At 30.9% G+C, this 17122-nt stretch overlaps 6 protein-coding genes and 2 pseudogenes across 6 annotated transcripts; 2 read left to right on the top strand and 6 right to left on the bottom strand.

Annotated features, from left to right (window-relative positions):
- Window positions 1-1206: 1206 nt before the first annotated feature.
- Window positions 1207-2787, top strand: LOC107029806 (non-specific lipid-transfer protein-like protein At2g13820). The gene is made up of 3 exons (XM_015231250.1): window positions 1207-1590; window positions 2230-2280; window positions 2440-2787. Exons 1-3 carry the CDS (start codon window positions 1266-1268, stop codon window positions 2559-2561), a joined length of 498 nt encoding a protein of 165 aa, XP_015086736.1. The 5' UTR covers window positions 1207-1265; the 3' UTR covers window positions 2562-2787.
- A 270-nt stretch (window positions 2788-3057) lies between these two features.
- On the bottom strand, window positions 3058-3885 carry LOC107030449 (uncharacterized N-acetyltransferase p20-like). The gene has a single exon (XM_015231726.1). The coding sequence runs from the start codon at window positions 3883-3885 to the stop codon at window positions 3058-3060; it is 828 nt and encodes a 275-aa protein (XP_015087212.1).
- A 400-nt stretch (window positions 3886-4285) lies between these two features.
- LOC107030448 lies at window positions 4286-4945 on the bottom strand (annotated as a pseudogene).
- A 1059-nt stretch (window positions 4946-6004) lies between these two features.
- LOC107030447 lies at window positions 6005-6883 on the bottom strand. The gene has a single exon (XM_015231724.2). It carries the CDS (start codon window positions 6570-6572, stop codon window positions 6048-6050), a length of 525 nt encoding a protein of 174 aa, XP_015087210.1. The 5' UTR covers window positions 6573-6883; the 3' UTR covers window positions 6005-6047.
- A 559-nt stretch (window positions 6884-7442) lies between these two features.
- Window positions 7443-8686, bottom strand: LOC107029840 (uncharacterized N-acetyltransferase p20-like). Its single transcript, XM_015231289.2, has one exon. It carries the CDS (start codon window positions 8619-8621, stop codon window positions 8004-8006), a length of 618 nt encoding a protein of 205 aa, XP_015086775.1. The 5' UTR covers window positions 8622-8686; the 3' UTR covers window positions 7443-8003.
- Window positions 8687-9558: 872 nt separating this feature from the next.
- On the bottom strand, window positions 9559-10165 carry LOC107030446. The gene has a single exon (XM_015231723.2). The coding sequence runs from the start codon at window positions 10110-10112 to the stop codon at window positions 9588-9590; it is 525 nt and encodes a 174-aa protein (XP_015087209.1). The 5' UTR covers window positions 10113-10165; the 3' UTR covers window positions 9559-9587.
- A 1218-nt stretch (window positions 10166-11383) lies between these two features.
- Window positions 11384-12241, bottom strand: LOC107029842 (uncharacterized N-acetyltransferase p20-like). Its single transcript, XM_015231290.2, has one exon. The coding sequence runs from the start codon at window positions 12178-12180 to the stop codon at window positions 11623-11625; it is 558 nt and encodes a 185-aa protein (XP_015086776.1). The 5' UTR covers window positions 12181-12241; the 3' UTR covers window positions 11384-11622.
- Window positions 12242-14318: 2077 nt separating this feature from the next.
- LOC107030795 lies at window positions 14319-14996 on the top strand (annotated as a pseudogene).
- Window positions 14997-17122: the final 2126 nt, after the last annotated feature.

Raw genomic sequence — 17122 nt, 5'->3', positions numbered from 1 at the left:
GCAAATAGAATAAACATAATAAGACTTTATATCTATAAAATCGATAATATACTGCTCTCTATAACTATAGTTCCGTTTACTATGGAGATTGCAGTGGTATACTTCTGTCCGTTTAGCGAAATATACAAATAATATAAGTATATACAAATTTTGTATTTAAACATTAGAATTTTTCAGAACTCAATTTGTATATTTTCCTTGCCAATATACAAACACGGTAATTTATTCATAAATTGTATTCAAATAGTTAGGATAAACATATACAAAATTCTGAATTTATACGATCAAGAACTGAATTATACAAATTCTAAATTTATACAAATCAGAAAAATTATAAAAAATTATACAAATAAAACAAATAGCAAAATTTGGTAAAACTATAGCTGCCGATTAGAATTTTCCTAAACAGTAGCTATAACATTTAATATGATTTAAATACTTGTTATTCTGCACAATTTTTCCTTTCAAAATCTTTTATTAAATGAAGCCACAAATTCAAAATCACCCTTTTGGTCTATGGATGCCATTCCCATAAATTACTCCAATTTCATTGAGCAACAATTTTCTCAATAAAAGAAAACTTTGAAATGGAAATAGTAGAATTCTAGAAGTTTTTAGAGCAAGTTTCATTCCATGATTTTTCCACAAGTTTGACCAATATATATTGCTATTTACACAAACTTTATTATTCTAATATATATGAAACTTCTGTGCAAGTTCTAGAAAGTTATCAAATTTTGAAAAAAATTACGAATTATCAATTCACGTAAGATAGTTAGGGTCCCTTCAATCTTAATAAGAAGTTTCGAATTCAAATCTTGAGAATGAAAAATAATTCTTGTTTGAAGCATCATACTTATAAATAAATTCAATAGTATACGTCTAAATATAATCGAGCCTCAATATGACTACATGATATCAGGTGAAAAATAATTAAAGAAGAAAAAAACAGCTTGAGCCTGAGGCTTTTTCTGTTTGTGTGACTAGTCATATAATGGGCACAATTGGTTAGCATTAGTTGGTCACCTACACAACTAACCACTTTTTCCCAAATCTACCTAATTCCTATGTAAACTATATAATAAAACAAAATAATGTCAAATTGTTACTATTTGTTTATTGGTCACCAATTTTAAAAAAACATATTCTTTTGACTCTCCCTACTCAACTTTTTTCCTATATAAACAAACACAACATTTCTTACTCAAACAACATTTGTGTGATCAAACATCAATTAAAAAAAAATAAAAATCTAATCATATCAAATGGCAAATCAAGGGAGCAAGATGAGTTTTTTCGCGATTATGTTTGCGATGATCTGTTCTGGAGTTGTTGCTCAATCGAGCAACGATTGCACGAACGTGTTGATTAGTATGTCACCTTGCTTGAACTATATTACTGGCAATTCCTCTGTTCCAACTTCAGGTTGTTGCACTCAACTTGCCACTGTGGTTAACAACAATCCAAGTTGTTTGTGTCAAGTCCTAAATGGTGGTGCTTCTAATTTGGGGCTAAATATTAACCAAACTCAGGCCTTGGCACTTCCTACTGCTTGTAATGTTCAAACTCCACCTCTTAGCCAATGCAATGGTAAGAAATGAAAATCAATCTTCTTGTTAATAGCCTTAATGTGTTCGCGTATCAACTCATCAGTAGTCTTGATGTGTTTATATATCATGTCTTCAATGCCTAATCGATGATCTGTTTCATGTTGTTGTTGATATTGTTAGAAACTTTGTTGCCCTCATCATCCTAAAATCACTTTAGAGGTGAATCTAGATTATAGGGTGAGTGGATTCAAATCGAGTTTGATAAAACATTTGCTCTCTTGGTGACCTGAACCTAGACCTTAGGATTTTAGTTTCGTCAATCGTATTTTAGGAATGTGTTCTATAAAGTGTATTCAAATAATGCTACTTCCAAAATTTTGCCACAATGATATTTACTTGACCAATATATCAACAAAAGCTTAAAGAAGATACATTTATAAAGCTACACCAAGAGGTTACTCTGTTATTAGGTTTTCAACGAATATCTTTTATATATTTAATTGTTTGTAATATAAATAAAGGATTTATGAAAATCACACCTGATACCCTAGATCCGCCCCTGGACTTAATATCAATTGATCAATCACACCTAATTATTCTCAAATGTATATTATTATGATTTTGTATTGATTGTCACCAAAATTTAGATCCTTCACTAACATTAGTTATTTTGAAACAGCTGATTCACCAATTGGCTCTCCAACAGGAACACCAACTTCTGATGGTTCAGGTATATTATACAACTCTTTTTGTATCAATTTATCCGTCGTACTTTTCTTTAGTTTAGAATTTTCACCACGTAATGTCTATGGTTTGTTTCAGACTACGAAAGATTATAACTTTTTTATTCTTAATTTTTAGTGCTTAACACTATACGAATGTGTAACAGGACGTGGATCTAACAGAGTTCCATCACCACAAGATGGTTCAAATGATGCAACTTCAACTAAAATGGCAGCTCCTCTGTTCTTCTTCCTTCTCTTCGTTGCTTCAACATTCACCTCGGCCTGAGATTTTCAGCTACGACTTTCATGAATAACGGAATTACTATGTTGATAGATTCATACTCGTGTATCGATTACCAGCTATATTTGTTTTATTTCATATGATCTACAGTCATTTTCTTGATGGAGATTATTGTATTTTCTTATTCTTTAGTTACATGATTTAATAAACTTTTGTATTGTATTTGGTATGGATATTTCAATGTCTAATTGATATATAGATTATCTGTCAATTTGATATCAGAGCAGGCAGAGGTCCTGGCCAACACGTGACGGGGCGTGTTGAGAATATAATCTCTCTCTAATAGCTTAATCTTTTAGATGAAATGGTCCCACACTTCAACAATACCATTAACAGATATTAGAAATAAAACAAATTTCCAAACAAACAAAATTTGTATTTAAATGAAAGAAATTAAAGATACATGTTTTAATTTATCAACTTGTTCCAAATAATCCTAAGACTTGTTCCAAATAATCCTAAGTTTCGTTCCAAGTTCCTTTTAGTATCGCGAAAATTTATTCTTCCTGAGGTTTTTCCGCTTCTCATAGCTGCTCTTTCCACACATCCGGATATCTAGATCCAAATTGTCTAAAGAATCCGTAGATAAAAGACTAAACATTACCATATCTCTTGGTTCACCATCACGAAGATAATATTTCCTCATAATACCTTCTCTTGTAAAACCAGCCTTCTCCAACACCCTTTGTGATGCTGGATTTTCAACATCTACCACACCCTCAAGCCTGGCCAAACGTGGCCATTCTACGAAGATGGTGGATGCCACCATCTTCACAGCCTTGGTGGCAATTCCTTTGCCCCAATACTTTGATGATATCTCGTATCCGATTTCAGCCCTGCAGCTATACCATTCTTGATCCAAAGGGGTCACACAAATAGTACCAATCACCTTGTCATTTAAACAAATTGCTCTATTCCATGGACGTGTTAATTCAAAATCCACCATGTGTTGCATTGCTTCTTCTTTGGATTCAAAAGGTTCACATGAATAGAACATACTAACGTTGTCATCCATGTAACATTCCATAAAATCATCAACATCGGTGAGGTCCAATAGACGAAGACTTATCATGTCTGAATCTGAATAATCATCTGCAATAACAGCGTCTTCTTTTGATTCAAAAGTGTCACAAGACACACTATCATTGACATATGCATAAAATTCCATAAAACCATCTACACCTGTAAGGTCCAATACACGAAGACTTATGTCTGAATCTGAATAATCATCTGTAACAACAACATCTTTGTCGTTACTCAATTTCAACACCTCCTCGAATTTCATTGACAATTCTTCAGTATTCTCCATAGTGCAAAACTCATATTAGCTAGAAAACTAGAAAATCTATTCAATGTATAATTTTTTTTTTACTATATATCCTATCTAGACATGAATTAGAAAAACTATAAAATATCAAATCCTAAACAATTTTGGTTTTCTATGGCTTTTGAATTAGTGTTTCACCAAGCTGGCTTTTCAAATAACTCAAAAAAAATAGGAATAATCAAGAATCTTCGAGGAAATTACTTTTGGTATAGGAATCGGAGAATCTAATTTTTTTTAGTAGAAATTAATATATTATGGACTTATGGTATAACAGTGTATACTGATTACAATTTGTATATTATTGTATAATGATATAATATACTAATATATAGAATTATACAAAATAGAGTACTCCACTATGGCCAACTAGAGATTCTAGAGAGGATGGAATATACGTAACATGATACCTACCTTAATGCCTTACATAAACGGTTTCTAATAAACCCTCGACTCGAGTAATTTGTTATAAAAAGACTAAATATAACTATATCTATTGGTTTCCCCTTAACAAGATAGTACTTCCTCAAAACACCTTCCTTAATAAAACCAGCCTTTTCCAACACCCTTTGTGATCCTATATTATCAACAGCCACAACACCTTCAAGCCTGGCCAAGTGGGGCTAGTCTACGAAGATGGTGGACGCCACCATCTTCACCGCCATGGTGGCAATCCCTTTGCCCCAATACTTTGATGATAATTCGTATCCAATTTCGCCCCTACATATATCACTTCCATGAAATGATGATACAGAAATTGAACCAATTGGCTTGTCATTTAAGCATATTGCCCTGTACCATGGATGTGGTATAACAACATCAGCAATGTATTGCATCGCGTCTTCTTTGGATATGAAAGTAGTGTCACGAGAACAAAACTTATTAACGTTGTCATCCGTAAACCACTCCATAAAATTATCAACATCGGTTAGATCAAATAGACGGAGACTTATTATGTCTGATTGATCATCAACATCTCCTCAATTTTCATTGGCAACTCTTCGTTAAGACGAGTAAAATCAATAGAGGATGAATCATATTCCATAGCCAAAAAACACTGAAATTCTCTTGATTTTATTATGTGTTAGAGATTATAGTTTTAGGGAAGTGAAACATGACAAAGCTGGAACTTTATATTAACTTAAACATGAAAAATAAATAACGTTTAAACTTAGTCACTAAGGAATGGAGCTATCTTGGGTCACTTTCTTAGCAATTGACAGATTTTCTTGGAGAATCCATCACAGGTACTAAATTAATCAAGATGTTGTTTTCACTGCAATTTCTTATTTACTCGCTTCGTTTCAATTTGTTTGTCTTACTTTCCTATTTAGTCTATTTTAGAAAAAGGGATGTCTCTTTTTCTCCACGTAGAGGTAAAGGTGCTATTTCTGAAAAACACAAGTCAGAACCCCAAAAGTTAAATTTTATAAGATCGATCTCTTCATTACACAACAACAAAAAGAGGACAGTGCATATTATAAGTTAATAAGGATCAGAAAACTAGCTTTTGTGAATCATCAAACTCGTAAGAATAACAATACAGGGAGCGATCAGCACGCACAACAAAAGCCTAACATTTTAGGGCTAACCAATATAAGCATATTCATTCCATTCTTCGCTAGGACCTCCACATAGTGCAGCAAATGCCCGGAATGAATCGTCATCTGTGATATCAATTAACCTCGTCTGATATGGCACATCTTCAGCCCGGAGAGTGACAATGGGATAATCTTATACACCGATTCCTTTTTAGTCGTAAAGGGCATATATGCTCAAGTTTTTGGACGAAAAGGGCACCAATGTCCCAAAAGTATGACGGAGGTATCTGCATACCATGTACGATGGTTCATGAATATATTTATCTTTTTTCGCTTATTTCAAAAATAGATTTTTATTTGTTATTATTAACATATCAAAAGAGTGTTTATATTATAGTATTCGTCTTAATTATTTATCAACCAAATTTAATTAGCAATTCTTCAGATTCCATTACCTCAATTAGATGAAACTTTAACTAAACATGTAAAACTGTAAAGGAAAAAAAGACATTAATAATACTAGAAACTAGAAACCTATTCATATACTATAAAATTTTGACTATAAATCCTATTTACAAGATAAATAAAGTTGATACACCCCTCGACTCAAGTAAGTTGATCGGTAGGTAAAAGACTAAATATAACAAGATCACTTAGTTTCCCGTTAAAATAATAATACTTCCTCAAAACACATTCCTTTGTAAAACCAGCCTTCTCCAATACCCTTTGTGATCCTATATTCTCAATATCAACCTTACCCTCAAGCCTGTTCATTAGTGGCGAGTCTACGAAGATGGTGGCCACCATCATCTTCACAGCCTTGGTCGCGATTCCTCTGCCCCAATACTTTGATGATAACACGTATTTAATTTCACCCTTCGACTTATCACTTCCATCACGTAAAGGTGATACAGAAATATAACCAATTGGATTGCCATTTAAGCAAATTGCTCTGAACCATCGTCGTGGTACAATATATTTAGCTAGGTGAATCATCGCGTCTTCTTTCGATTTGAAAGTAAGTTGCTGAGAAAACTTGTTAATGTTTTCATCCGAACACCATTCCATAAAATCACCAGCATCACTAGCCTCCAATAACCGGAGACTTATTATGTCTGATTGATTGATCATCTTCTATATTTTTTTACTAAAACACAAAAAAACTTGTGAAGTCCTCCTTTGTTCTATAACTTATATTAGCTAGAAAACTTAGTCAATAAATAATTTAAACTATAAATCCTATTTAGACATGAATTATAAAAACTTCTAAAATACCAAATCATAAACAATTTTGGTTTGTTCCAACAAGGTGACTTTTCATATAACTCAAAAAAAGGAATATAAAAAAGAGTTTCGAGGAAATTAGTTTTGGTATAGGAATTGGAGTCAAACTAATCTTTATATTATTTGAAATTATATTCTTAAAATAGCACTCCCTCCGTCCAGAATTGTTTGTCATGTTCCGCTTATCGAAAGTCAATTTGACTAATTTTCAAAGGTAAATTAGATCGCATTAGTTCGATATTTTATCCAAAAAAATTAGATACTCTAAAACTATATGAAAAGTACTATAAATTACAATTTTTTGCATATTAATATGATGAAAAAATACATCTTAAAATGTTAGTCAAAGTTTTTATAGTTCAACTCTAAAAATAGAAATCATGACAAATAATACTGGACGGAGGGAGTAAATGGGGAGACGCAAAATGGGAAACATTTGGTAGTATATTACCCTCCATAATACAGTTGGCTATAGTTTCTTAAATTTTGTTATTCAGTTTATAATTGTATAAATCTAGAATTTCTATAATTTTGATTTCTGATGGTATAAATTTAAATTTTTATATGCTTACCTTAGGTAACGTATACAATTTGTTGAATACATTTGATTTGTTTAAGTTATAAAAAAAAACATAATAAATTACCTTGTTTGTAATATTGGCAAGCGAAATATACACATAGAGTTCTAAAAAAATTCATATAGCAAGCGAAATATATAACGGAGTTTTAAAAAATTATTAAGGGTATAAATACAGATTTATATATACATACTTTGTTTGTATATTCGAAGCGAAATATACAAACAAAAATATCTATAACAAACAAAACTATAACATTGGAACATGATTAAGCAAATTCTATCTACGAAGGTAACTAAATTTTTTAATCTCTTTATTATTTGTGAAATTTTCTCAAAATATAATTACTTGAACTTATATTGCATATTTATAGCCCAAAACTTATATCATAAATCTTTAGCCCCAAAGTGTTGCACACCTTCTCTTTCATTTTTTTCTCTTTCTTCTCTTCTGGCTTTAGTCTCAAAAAGCAGAGAGTTCAGTCCATCTTATGGTATAGCATATACTTATTACAATTTGTATAATAATATTGCATAATGATATATATAATTTATACATATAGAGAGAGAGAATTATACAATAGCTATACATACTAGAGTACTCCACTTTAGCCAACTAGAGATTCTCGAGAGGATGGTATGTACGTAGCTTGATTCCTATCTTGTGAAGGTAAATAGGTTGTTTCCAATAAATCCTCGGCTCAAGTAAAGTATGTAAGTTGTTGATCATTAGATAAAAGACTAAACATAACAATATCAATTGGTTTCCCCTTAACAAGATAGTACTTCCTCAAAACACCTTCCTTCATAAAACCAGCCTTTTCCAACACCCTTTGTGATCCTATATTATCAACAGCCACAACACCTTCAAGCCTGGCCAAGTGGGGCCAGTCTACGAAGATGGTGGACGCCACCATCTTCACCGCCATGGTGGCAATCCCTTTGCCCCAATACTTTGATGATAATTCGTATCCAATTTCGCCCCTACATATATCACTTCCATGAAATGATGATACAGAAATTGAACCAATTGGCTTGTCATTTAAGCATATTGCCCTGTACCATGGATGTGGTATAACAACATCAGCAATGTATTGCATCGCGTCTTCTTTGGATATGAAAGTAGTGTCACGAGAACAAAACTTATTAACGTTGTCATCCGTAAACCACTCCATAAAATCATCAACATCGGTTAGATCCAATAGACGGAGACTTATTATGTCATCTTCTTTGTTACTCAATTTCAACGTCTCCTCGAATTTCATTGGCAACTCTTCGTTAACATGAGTAATATCAATAGAGGATGAATCATATTCCATAGCCAAAAAACACTCAAATTCTCTTGATTTTATTATATGTTAGAGATTATAGTTTTAGGGAAGTGAAACAAGGCAAAGCTGGAACTTTATAAGTATTATTTAAACATATAACTTAGTCACCAAGGAATGGGAAAAAAGACATATGAACTTTCTTAGCAACCTCACTTGACAACTGTACAGCTTTTCTTTGAGAATCCATCATTCAGTACTAAATTAATCAGAATGTTGTCTTCACTGAAATATATATATTACTCGTTTTGTTTCAATTTGTTTGTTTTACTTTTCTTCATAGTCTGTTTATAACAACAAAGACCTTACCACAATACAACAAAAATAACTTTTAGCGCCATTAAATATTGACATTAATAAAGATTGTTTAAGTCTTTACCGGCATTAGTTAAGTGCCATTACAATCAATGTCGCTAAAGACTTTAGGAACATAACAAAGAGTGACAATTGCCGCTAAAAATACATATTTAGTGGCAATTAATTCTAATGATCATTTTTTATTGTAGTACCACTACCTCGTGGAGGTAAAGAGGTTATTACCGAAAGACACAAGTAGTCACAACCTTGAAAGTTATATTATATAAAATTTCTTCGTTGGCAATTCGATGAAATTTAATTAATTTATGAATGAAAAAAAAAAAGATAATTTATTCATAATATTCCATAATACAATACTAATTTTACCTAGATACTAGATAATTAAAAGAGAATTAACTCAATTGGTGCGGAATATATGGAGGGTAGAGTGTATCTATGCAGACCTTACCACTACATCGTTGGCAATTCTTCAGATTTCATTGAAGAGTATAATAGATGAAATTTATACTGAAACAATAAATTAGTTGTGAATGAAAAAAAAAAGATATTATTCATAATTTACAATAGTAATTTTAACTAGATACTAAAAAACCTATTTATATATAAAATGTTGAGTATAAATCCAATTTAGACAGTAAATCAGGTAACAAGTTGATCAGTAGATAAAAAACTAAACATAACAAGATCTCTTAGTTCCCTTTTATACCTATGATATTTCCTCAAAACACCTTCCCTTGTAAAACCAGCCTTCTCCAACACCCTTTGTGATCTTATATTACCAATATACACCATACCCTCAAGCCTAACCAAGTATGGCAAGTCTACGAAGATGGTGGACGCCACCATCTTCACAGCCTTGGTCGCGATCCCTCTGCCCCAGTACTTTGATGATAACATATATCTTATTTCACCTCTGAACCTTTCAATTCCGTGATCAGGTAACACCTCAATATAACCAATTGGCTTTTCGTTTAAACAAATTGCTCTGAACCATTGTTGTCGTACAATAGATCTATTAATGTATATCTTCGCGTCTTTTTTAGTTGAAAAATGTCCAACAGAAAAGAACTCTTTAACGTTTTCATCCAAAGACCATTCCATAAAATCATCAGCATCTCTTTCATCCAATAAACGGAGACTTATTATGTCTGATTCATTCTTCATCTTCTTGAATGTTACTTCGAGTTCTCTTTGTATTGTATTGTATATAGAAGAATAACTAGCTGCATTCCTATTTATAGTATCAAAACTTATTTCTATGTGAACTAGGACAAACAAATTTTAATTATATATTAATTAAATAATAAATCTTGTATAATTTAGGATTCCTATTCCAACTTTGGGTAAAAAGAGGAGTTTTTATGTCGAGAGGTGTTTTTACCATAGTGGTTTTTACACCTTTTTGTTGTGAGCATAAAAAAAGGGTATATTTTTATACTGTTTTTATTGTTTTATCGAAACACGTCAGAAAATCTGTTTCACTTAGAATAGTTAACTATTACTTAGGTTGTATAGAATAATAATATTTTCGTTAAATACGAGTAAGATTAGAAAAGTGTAACATGACAAAATTGAAACGTCACATTAAGCTAATAATATGAAGGATAAATAATGTATCAAGGAAATTGCTAGGTCTTTACTGTTCTTATAATGGGTCACTTGCAAACAACAACAAAAAAATAAATTATAAACTTGTCCAACTTTACAGCTTTTGTTGGAGAATCCATTAAAAGTACTAAATTAATCAAGATGTTGGTTTTAGTTCAATATTAATCTATTACTCATTACCTTTCCACGTAAGTGTCTCGGTTTGATTCGACACAAATTTTAATAAAAATAGAAAAAAATTGAATACTACTATTACTTACATTAAGGTGTAAAGAATGCTACTATATTCGTTTAGTTTTTATTTGTTCATTATATTAAAAAATAGTTGTCCAACAATACTTGTCCAGTTTGAAAAATCAAGAAATAATTTATCCTCTTATGTCTATTTTGTTGTTATTATTGAATACTATTTAATATCTAATACAATTTCCAAAACATTAAATTCAATATATTTAATGGATATTATAATAATATTATTCTTATTATTTATTATTTGTTAATATGTGTCCAAGTTAGTGAAAAAGTGTTGTTGTATAGAGTGAGTATATTCCAATAATTTCATGATGTTAAAAAGTAATGTAGAAGTTCTTTTCTTAGTTCATGTTTGAAAATTTCTAAATGTTCTGTAAATCAGAAATCAGAAATCAGAGTTAACATTATATTGTTTTACGCCACATAAATTGAGGTAGAAAGGGAATAATAAAAAGAGAAAAATCATAGCTATATAAATGACTTCAAATAGTAAAACTAATCTTATAATACACAAGTCTTGTCTACAGAATCACTAGCCTTCTTATAACAGAGTCAATAAGATGAAATCATAGATAAAAACTAAAAGTGATCTCCTCAACATTCAAGAAATATTTAATCTCTCAAAAACATTCTTAAGCTTCATAAGAAATTAATTAATTAATTAAAAATTTTACAAACTTACTTACATAAAATAGCTAATAGGTTTCTATGATCGGTCCGTGACCCCAGAATGTCAAACACATCCTTAGGCTAATCTCATAATACCTATAGGGTAGAGATGATAAGGCCGATCCATGAATTTTCCTTTGATAACTTATAAATCACGAGATAAAATACTAAACATAACAATATCTTTTGTTTTCCCTTTAAGTAAATAATACTTCCTCAAGACACCTTCTTTTTTAAAACCAACTTTTTCCAACACCCTTTGTGATCCTGGATTATCAACATCAACCACAGCTTCAAGTCTCTCTAAGTGAGGCCAATCTACGAAGATGGCGGACACCGCCATCTTCACAGCTTTAGTAGCAATCCCTTTGCCCCAATACTTTGATGCTATCACATAACCAAGTTCACCTCTACATTTATTAGTACCATAAAAAGGTGAAACTGAAATTGTACCAATTGGTGTGCCATTTAAACAAATTGCTTTGAACCATGGATGTGGAATTGCAACATCAATTACGTATGATATTGCATCTTCTTTCGATTTAAATGTATCCCATGAACAAAATTTACTAACATTGTCATCACCAAACCATTCCATAAAATCATCAACATCTGTTAGGTCTAGTAACCTCAGGGTAATTATGTCATCTTCTTTGTTACTCAATTTCAAATTCTCAAGATTATAAGATGTATCAGATTCCATTGCATCAAAATGAAAATATATTGAAGCTAATGAGAAATTTTTTATATTTGTATGGTTTCTAGATCATGGAGATGTGGCCTTTTTATATTATTAATAATCTTGGAATTAATTTGACCATTGAAAATGGAGGAGTCAGATAAGAAACCTTCTGGAACTTTCTTTGACCTAGAAACCGTGTAAAGTGTGTTTTACTCTTAACCAGAGATCTTGGAGGTTGTGGTTGGGTTCGAGCGACATCAATTTCGAATAGACCTTGCAATATGCGATTCAAATTTAATTAGGGCTCCAATACGAGCTCCAAACATCAAGTGAAAATCAAAAAATGAAAAGTACTATTAAAAGTTATGGCGGAGTGAATGAGATTATTTCACTTTTAACTAGATATTTATATAAACCATGGCAATGAAAAAAAATTTCATAGGAGCATAATATATACAAATAGATGTCTTAGTTTGACTTCAATCGATTATTAAACACTATTAAAAATGTAACTCTGATAAACTCGTATGTATCGTCCGATTAAACATTCTAACTTATATCTAGATACTTTTTAACTTTTTATATTATGTTAAAGTCAAATATTCAGTAGACACAACAAAAATGAATTAAAATATACTATATAAATATATTTTTTTTAAATTAAATATTTATTTATCACAAATTAATATATGATAAAATTTTAAAATGAAGTCAACTAGATATTTACTGTTTTTATGACTTGATCACCAAGAAATTGGAACTGTCACGAACCATTTGCAGCCAATAAATTAAAAGAGAACAATAATTTTGATAGCCGCCTCACTTGATTACTTTCCAACTTTTTCTTGGAAAAATCCAGCACAAGCGCTTAAAAGTTAAGATAATATTTTTGGTTCGTTAGAATAAAGTTCTTATTACGTAATTAAAAAATTATAAAAATAAGAAATTTCATTCATAACGAAAACTTAATGAATTAAACTGTTTCTTTGTTCTTTTACCTTAAATATTGGCACAACCTCATAATATACTAACTTACATATAAATATTTTTAAATTATTATTTTTTTACTTACTAAACATTAAAAAAAAGAATTTACTTATATTTTTGTCAAGATTTTAGTATTATATATATATAACATAAGAATCTGAAAATAAATTGTATAAAACGGAATCAGACAAACTAATAAGTTGTATTTAATAACAGATAGTATTAAATAAATAGTATTAAATAATATTAGTATTTACTGTGTACTAATCCTAGTCCTATTAGGATTAGTACTCCTTCTATATATATCTCCCATGTATTCCCTTATTAGATCAACACTTTAATACAATCAATATTCCTTCAGTATTTGTAGTTTATTTGTTATGTTTTGAATAATTTTTATTAGACAAAATATTCATTATCCTCTGAACTTGAAGCTTTTTATTCGGTGTAAACTTAAATTTTATTTTGTTTGAATTACTCCCTGAACTTGTTTATTCATCCAACGCATGCACCCTTTCTGTCCAGCTGACGTAGAAATTGAAGTCACACTCTACTAGGCGCGTGAAGGAGTGCTTTTTTTCCACGTCATAAAGCTACAACAGTAAAAAAAAAATGTAAAATCTCTATTTTTTCTAATATTGACCGGCCGCAGACATCACCGTCGTCGTCGTCATCATTATCAAAGCCCAAGGGCCAGTTCTTCGTGTAGCAGAGTTGTTTCTCATCGTTGAAAATGGATAAGAATTTCGATTCAGCTGATTGAGCAAGGTGAGAGGAGATGGAGTGTTATGTGAGCTGGAAGAAACCGTGTTGTTTTGCAGCGGAAAGGAGGTTAGAGTGAAAAATTGATATTGCATTGGAAAGGGAGATGAGAAGAGGAGATACGATGTTTGGTGGTGGAGATTGAGTTGGAATATGATATTTATTTTTTGCCATTTTAATTTATCTAAGTGGCTATTATTTATCCAGGTGGAAATTCATATCATCACTATTTTTGTCAGCTGACGGGCGTGTCTAGTCACACTAGAAGCTACAGACAAAAAGGTGTACGTGTTAGTGGAATAAACAAGTTTGAGGGGATAGCTAAAACAGAATATAATTTAAGTGTATACCAAATAAAAACCTTTTTATTAATATAATATCATAATATTAATTATTTACATCATCACATGCCTTATATGTATTAAGGTCCAAAACTCACTCAACTAAGATTTATACAAATCCAAAACAGAGGGAAGATCATAACCAGAACAAGTTCAATTGAATGGACAACACAAGAATCTCTCTCAGGCCATTCAACATTTCTGATGCTAACAATCTCTTTACATGGGCTAACGACGAAAACGTTACATATTATCTGAGATGGAACACAATCACATCAATTGAAGCAGCAACAAATTACATCCAACAAGTTGTTATTCCACATCCATGGCGTCGATCCATTTGTTTAAATAATCATTCAATCGGATACGTATCAGTAAGGCCAGAATCAGGGAGTGATCAAAATCATAGAGCTCACATTGGATATGCAATTGGTTCGGATTATTGGGGACAAGGAATTGTTACTAAGGCATTGAAAATGGCTTTACCAATTGTGTTCAATGATTTTCCTAATTTGTTGAGGTTAGAAGCATTGGTGGAACCTACAAATATAGGGTCACAAAAGGTGTTGGTTTCAATAAAGAGGGTTTTTTAAGGAAGTATTGTTTTAATAAAGGTGAAATTAGAGATATGTTCATCTATACCTTCTTATCAACTGATCAAATTTTGTGAGAAAAAGGGGAAATAATGTTCTATGTCTATTAGGACGTTCTGCTTACGGATTCAATAAAATTCAGGCTGAAACTTGATGTTTGTGTTAAAAGATATACATTAGTAAATTGTTTTTCCGAGAATTCAGAAGGGTTCCAATTCAAAACTCATAAACTCAATATTCTAATTTATCTCTGCTTTGACTATATCTAATCAACAAAATTAAGGTGAAGAGACGAACAAATTTTGTATCAGTTTAATTTCTATGAACTGACATCGTATAGATACAACAGAAAAGAGCTATGATTTCAAATTTTCAACCCATTGGAATAATAATAAGAAGAAGAGGGATTTCTACCGTTTGTGGATCACCTAAGATAAATATAGTCATTCGTTAAAAGGGAGTATTCTATAGTTATAATAGTTTAATTGTAAATACTTCCGCAAATAAAAATTGTTCTTATATAGTTTCAAACGAACTCATAAACAAAGTTGATTCGAAAAATTCAGAAAAATAGAGTAATAACATATTATATCCAAACGCCCAAAAGCTACAATCATTATTTGTGCATATAACTTAAACGCTTTTAATAGTAAACTAACGTAACTAAGATAGAAGAACATTTTGGATTTAAAAGGCTAAACATCACAAAATCTCTTGCTAACCCATCCCTTATGCTATACTTTGTGACCCTTTATTTTCAATTTCAACCATAGCTTCAAGTCTTTGCAATAATGGCCACTCTAAGAAAATCTTAGAAACCACCATTTTAATTGCTAATGTAACAATCCCTTTGCCCCAATATTTGTAATCTAAAGGCATATGCAAGATCTGCTCTGCAATCATCTAGACCAGAATTTGGATTCACATTAATGAATCCAATAGCCTTTTCATTCATACTAATTACTCTAAACCATGGTCATATATTGGCTAAATTTGAAATAGCTGTTATATTTGCCAATGTAAGTTCTTTTTCTCTTGACCATTCATCGAAATCTTCCATATCTGAATTTTTTTCATTGGCCTTAAGGTGATTTCAATGGATTCTCCATCTATTTCTATTGGTATTTTCCAAGATTCCTCTGCTGAAAAAATTTCGTGTCGAGTCAAATAATGTCATGTAAATGAAAAAAAAAAAAAAAGTATTTGATCATAGTCTACATGATACAAATAGTCAAGTTTAACCATAAATTAACTAACGTGATTAATTTATGGTTAAACTTGACTATTAGTTTGTACATGATTAATGAGTTTTTCATATTATTTTTCAAAATTACCATGTTTTATATAAAGCACACTCTAAGGGAAGCAATTTTTAGGCTGAATTTTTTGCTAATTTAACTGTTAAATTTGCAGGGACTTTTATGGTAAATTTTCAATATATGCCTATTGCAACAAAGAAAATCTTGAATTTAGACAAGTTAAGTATGCCTCCTTTGAGGCTTACTCAACTTAACAATAAATAACTTCTAATTTGGAGTAATGAATCACTTTCTTGAACAATAAATTATGCAAAGTTGCATGACTAGGCCTGCTAAATAGAGCATGAAACAATATAACATAAACACTCAGTGGCCACATGGAGTTTCACTTTAGAATTTGAAACTCTACAACAACAGCTGTTTTCAAAATATTTGTGAATTTTAAGTGGAAATATGTCTAATTCCATCCCAAAAAAATTAGCCTATAAAATAAAGATAGTACAAAATAATATAAGCTAGTGTTTGGCTCCAAGTTTCCAAATATTCTTGGAAAATAATATTGATTAACTTTCATATAGCAAACATAAAAATCATATTTGTATGTTATAGCGATAGTTTGCAACTTTGCATAATTTTGCTCCATAGCAAACATAAATATCTATATTTCGCTATAGATATTATTTTAAAAAAAACAGATGTATAATTCGCTATACAGATACAAAGAAAACAGTTGTATAATTTGCTATACATATACAAAAGAAACAGTTGTATATAAAAAATCAATTGTATAATTTATGTATGTATAAAACGAGAAAGAGAGAAAGGCAAAAGAAAACTGAGTAGGGAAATATTTATATTTTATATATAAGTGTATAGGACGAAGATATATGTATTTGAATGTGTATATATAATTTTCTCTCACTTTATACAAACGGAAATGCAATTTATACATTTTGTTTTGTTTGTATAAGCGATAGACGCGACCGAGATTCGGGAGAGTGGTGAGCGAGATCTGGGAGAG

Source organism: Solanum pennellii, chromosome 9 (assembly GCF_001406875.1).
Source record: "Solanum pennellii chromosome 9, SPENNV200".
Lineage (NCBI taxonomy): Eukaryota > Viridiplantae > Streptophyta > Magnoliopsida > Solanales > Solanaceae > Solanum > Solanum pennellii.
Note: the sequence above shows the minus strand (reverse complement) of the source record. Positions and strands in the feature narration are given on the sequence as shown.

Coding starts and splice junctions, on each gene's coding strand:
- LOC107029806 (XM_015231250.1), top strand. CDS start 1,266: ATGGCAAATCAAGGGAGCAAGATGAGTTTTTTCGCGATTATGTTTGCG. Junction 1,591..2,229: donor ACCTCTTAGCCAATGCAATG/GTAAGAAATGAA, acceptor ATTTTGAAACAG/CTGATTCACCAATTGGCTCT. Junction 2,281..2,439: donor ACCAACTTCTGATGGTTCAG/GTATATTATACA, acceptor AATGTGTAACAG/GACGTGGATCTAACAGAGTT.
- LOC107030449 (XM_015231726.1), bottom strand. CDS start 3,885: ATGGAGAATACTGAAGAATTGTCAATGAAATTCGAGGAGGTGTTGAAA.
- LOC107030447 (XM_015231724.2), bottom strand. CDS start 6,572: ATGATCAATCAATCAGACATAATAAGTCTCCGGTTATTGGAGGCTAGT.
- LOC107029840 (XM_015231289.2), bottom strand. CDS start 8,621: ATGGAATATGATTCATCCTCTATTGATATTACTCATGTTAACGAAGAG.
- LOC107030446 (XM_015231723.2), bottom strand. CDS start 10,112: ATGAAGAATGAATCAGACATAATAAGTCTCCGTTTATTGGATGAAAGA.
- LOC107029842 (XM_015231290.2), bottom strand. CDS start 12,180: ATGGAATCTGATACATCTTATAATCTTGAGAATTTGAAATTGAGTAAC.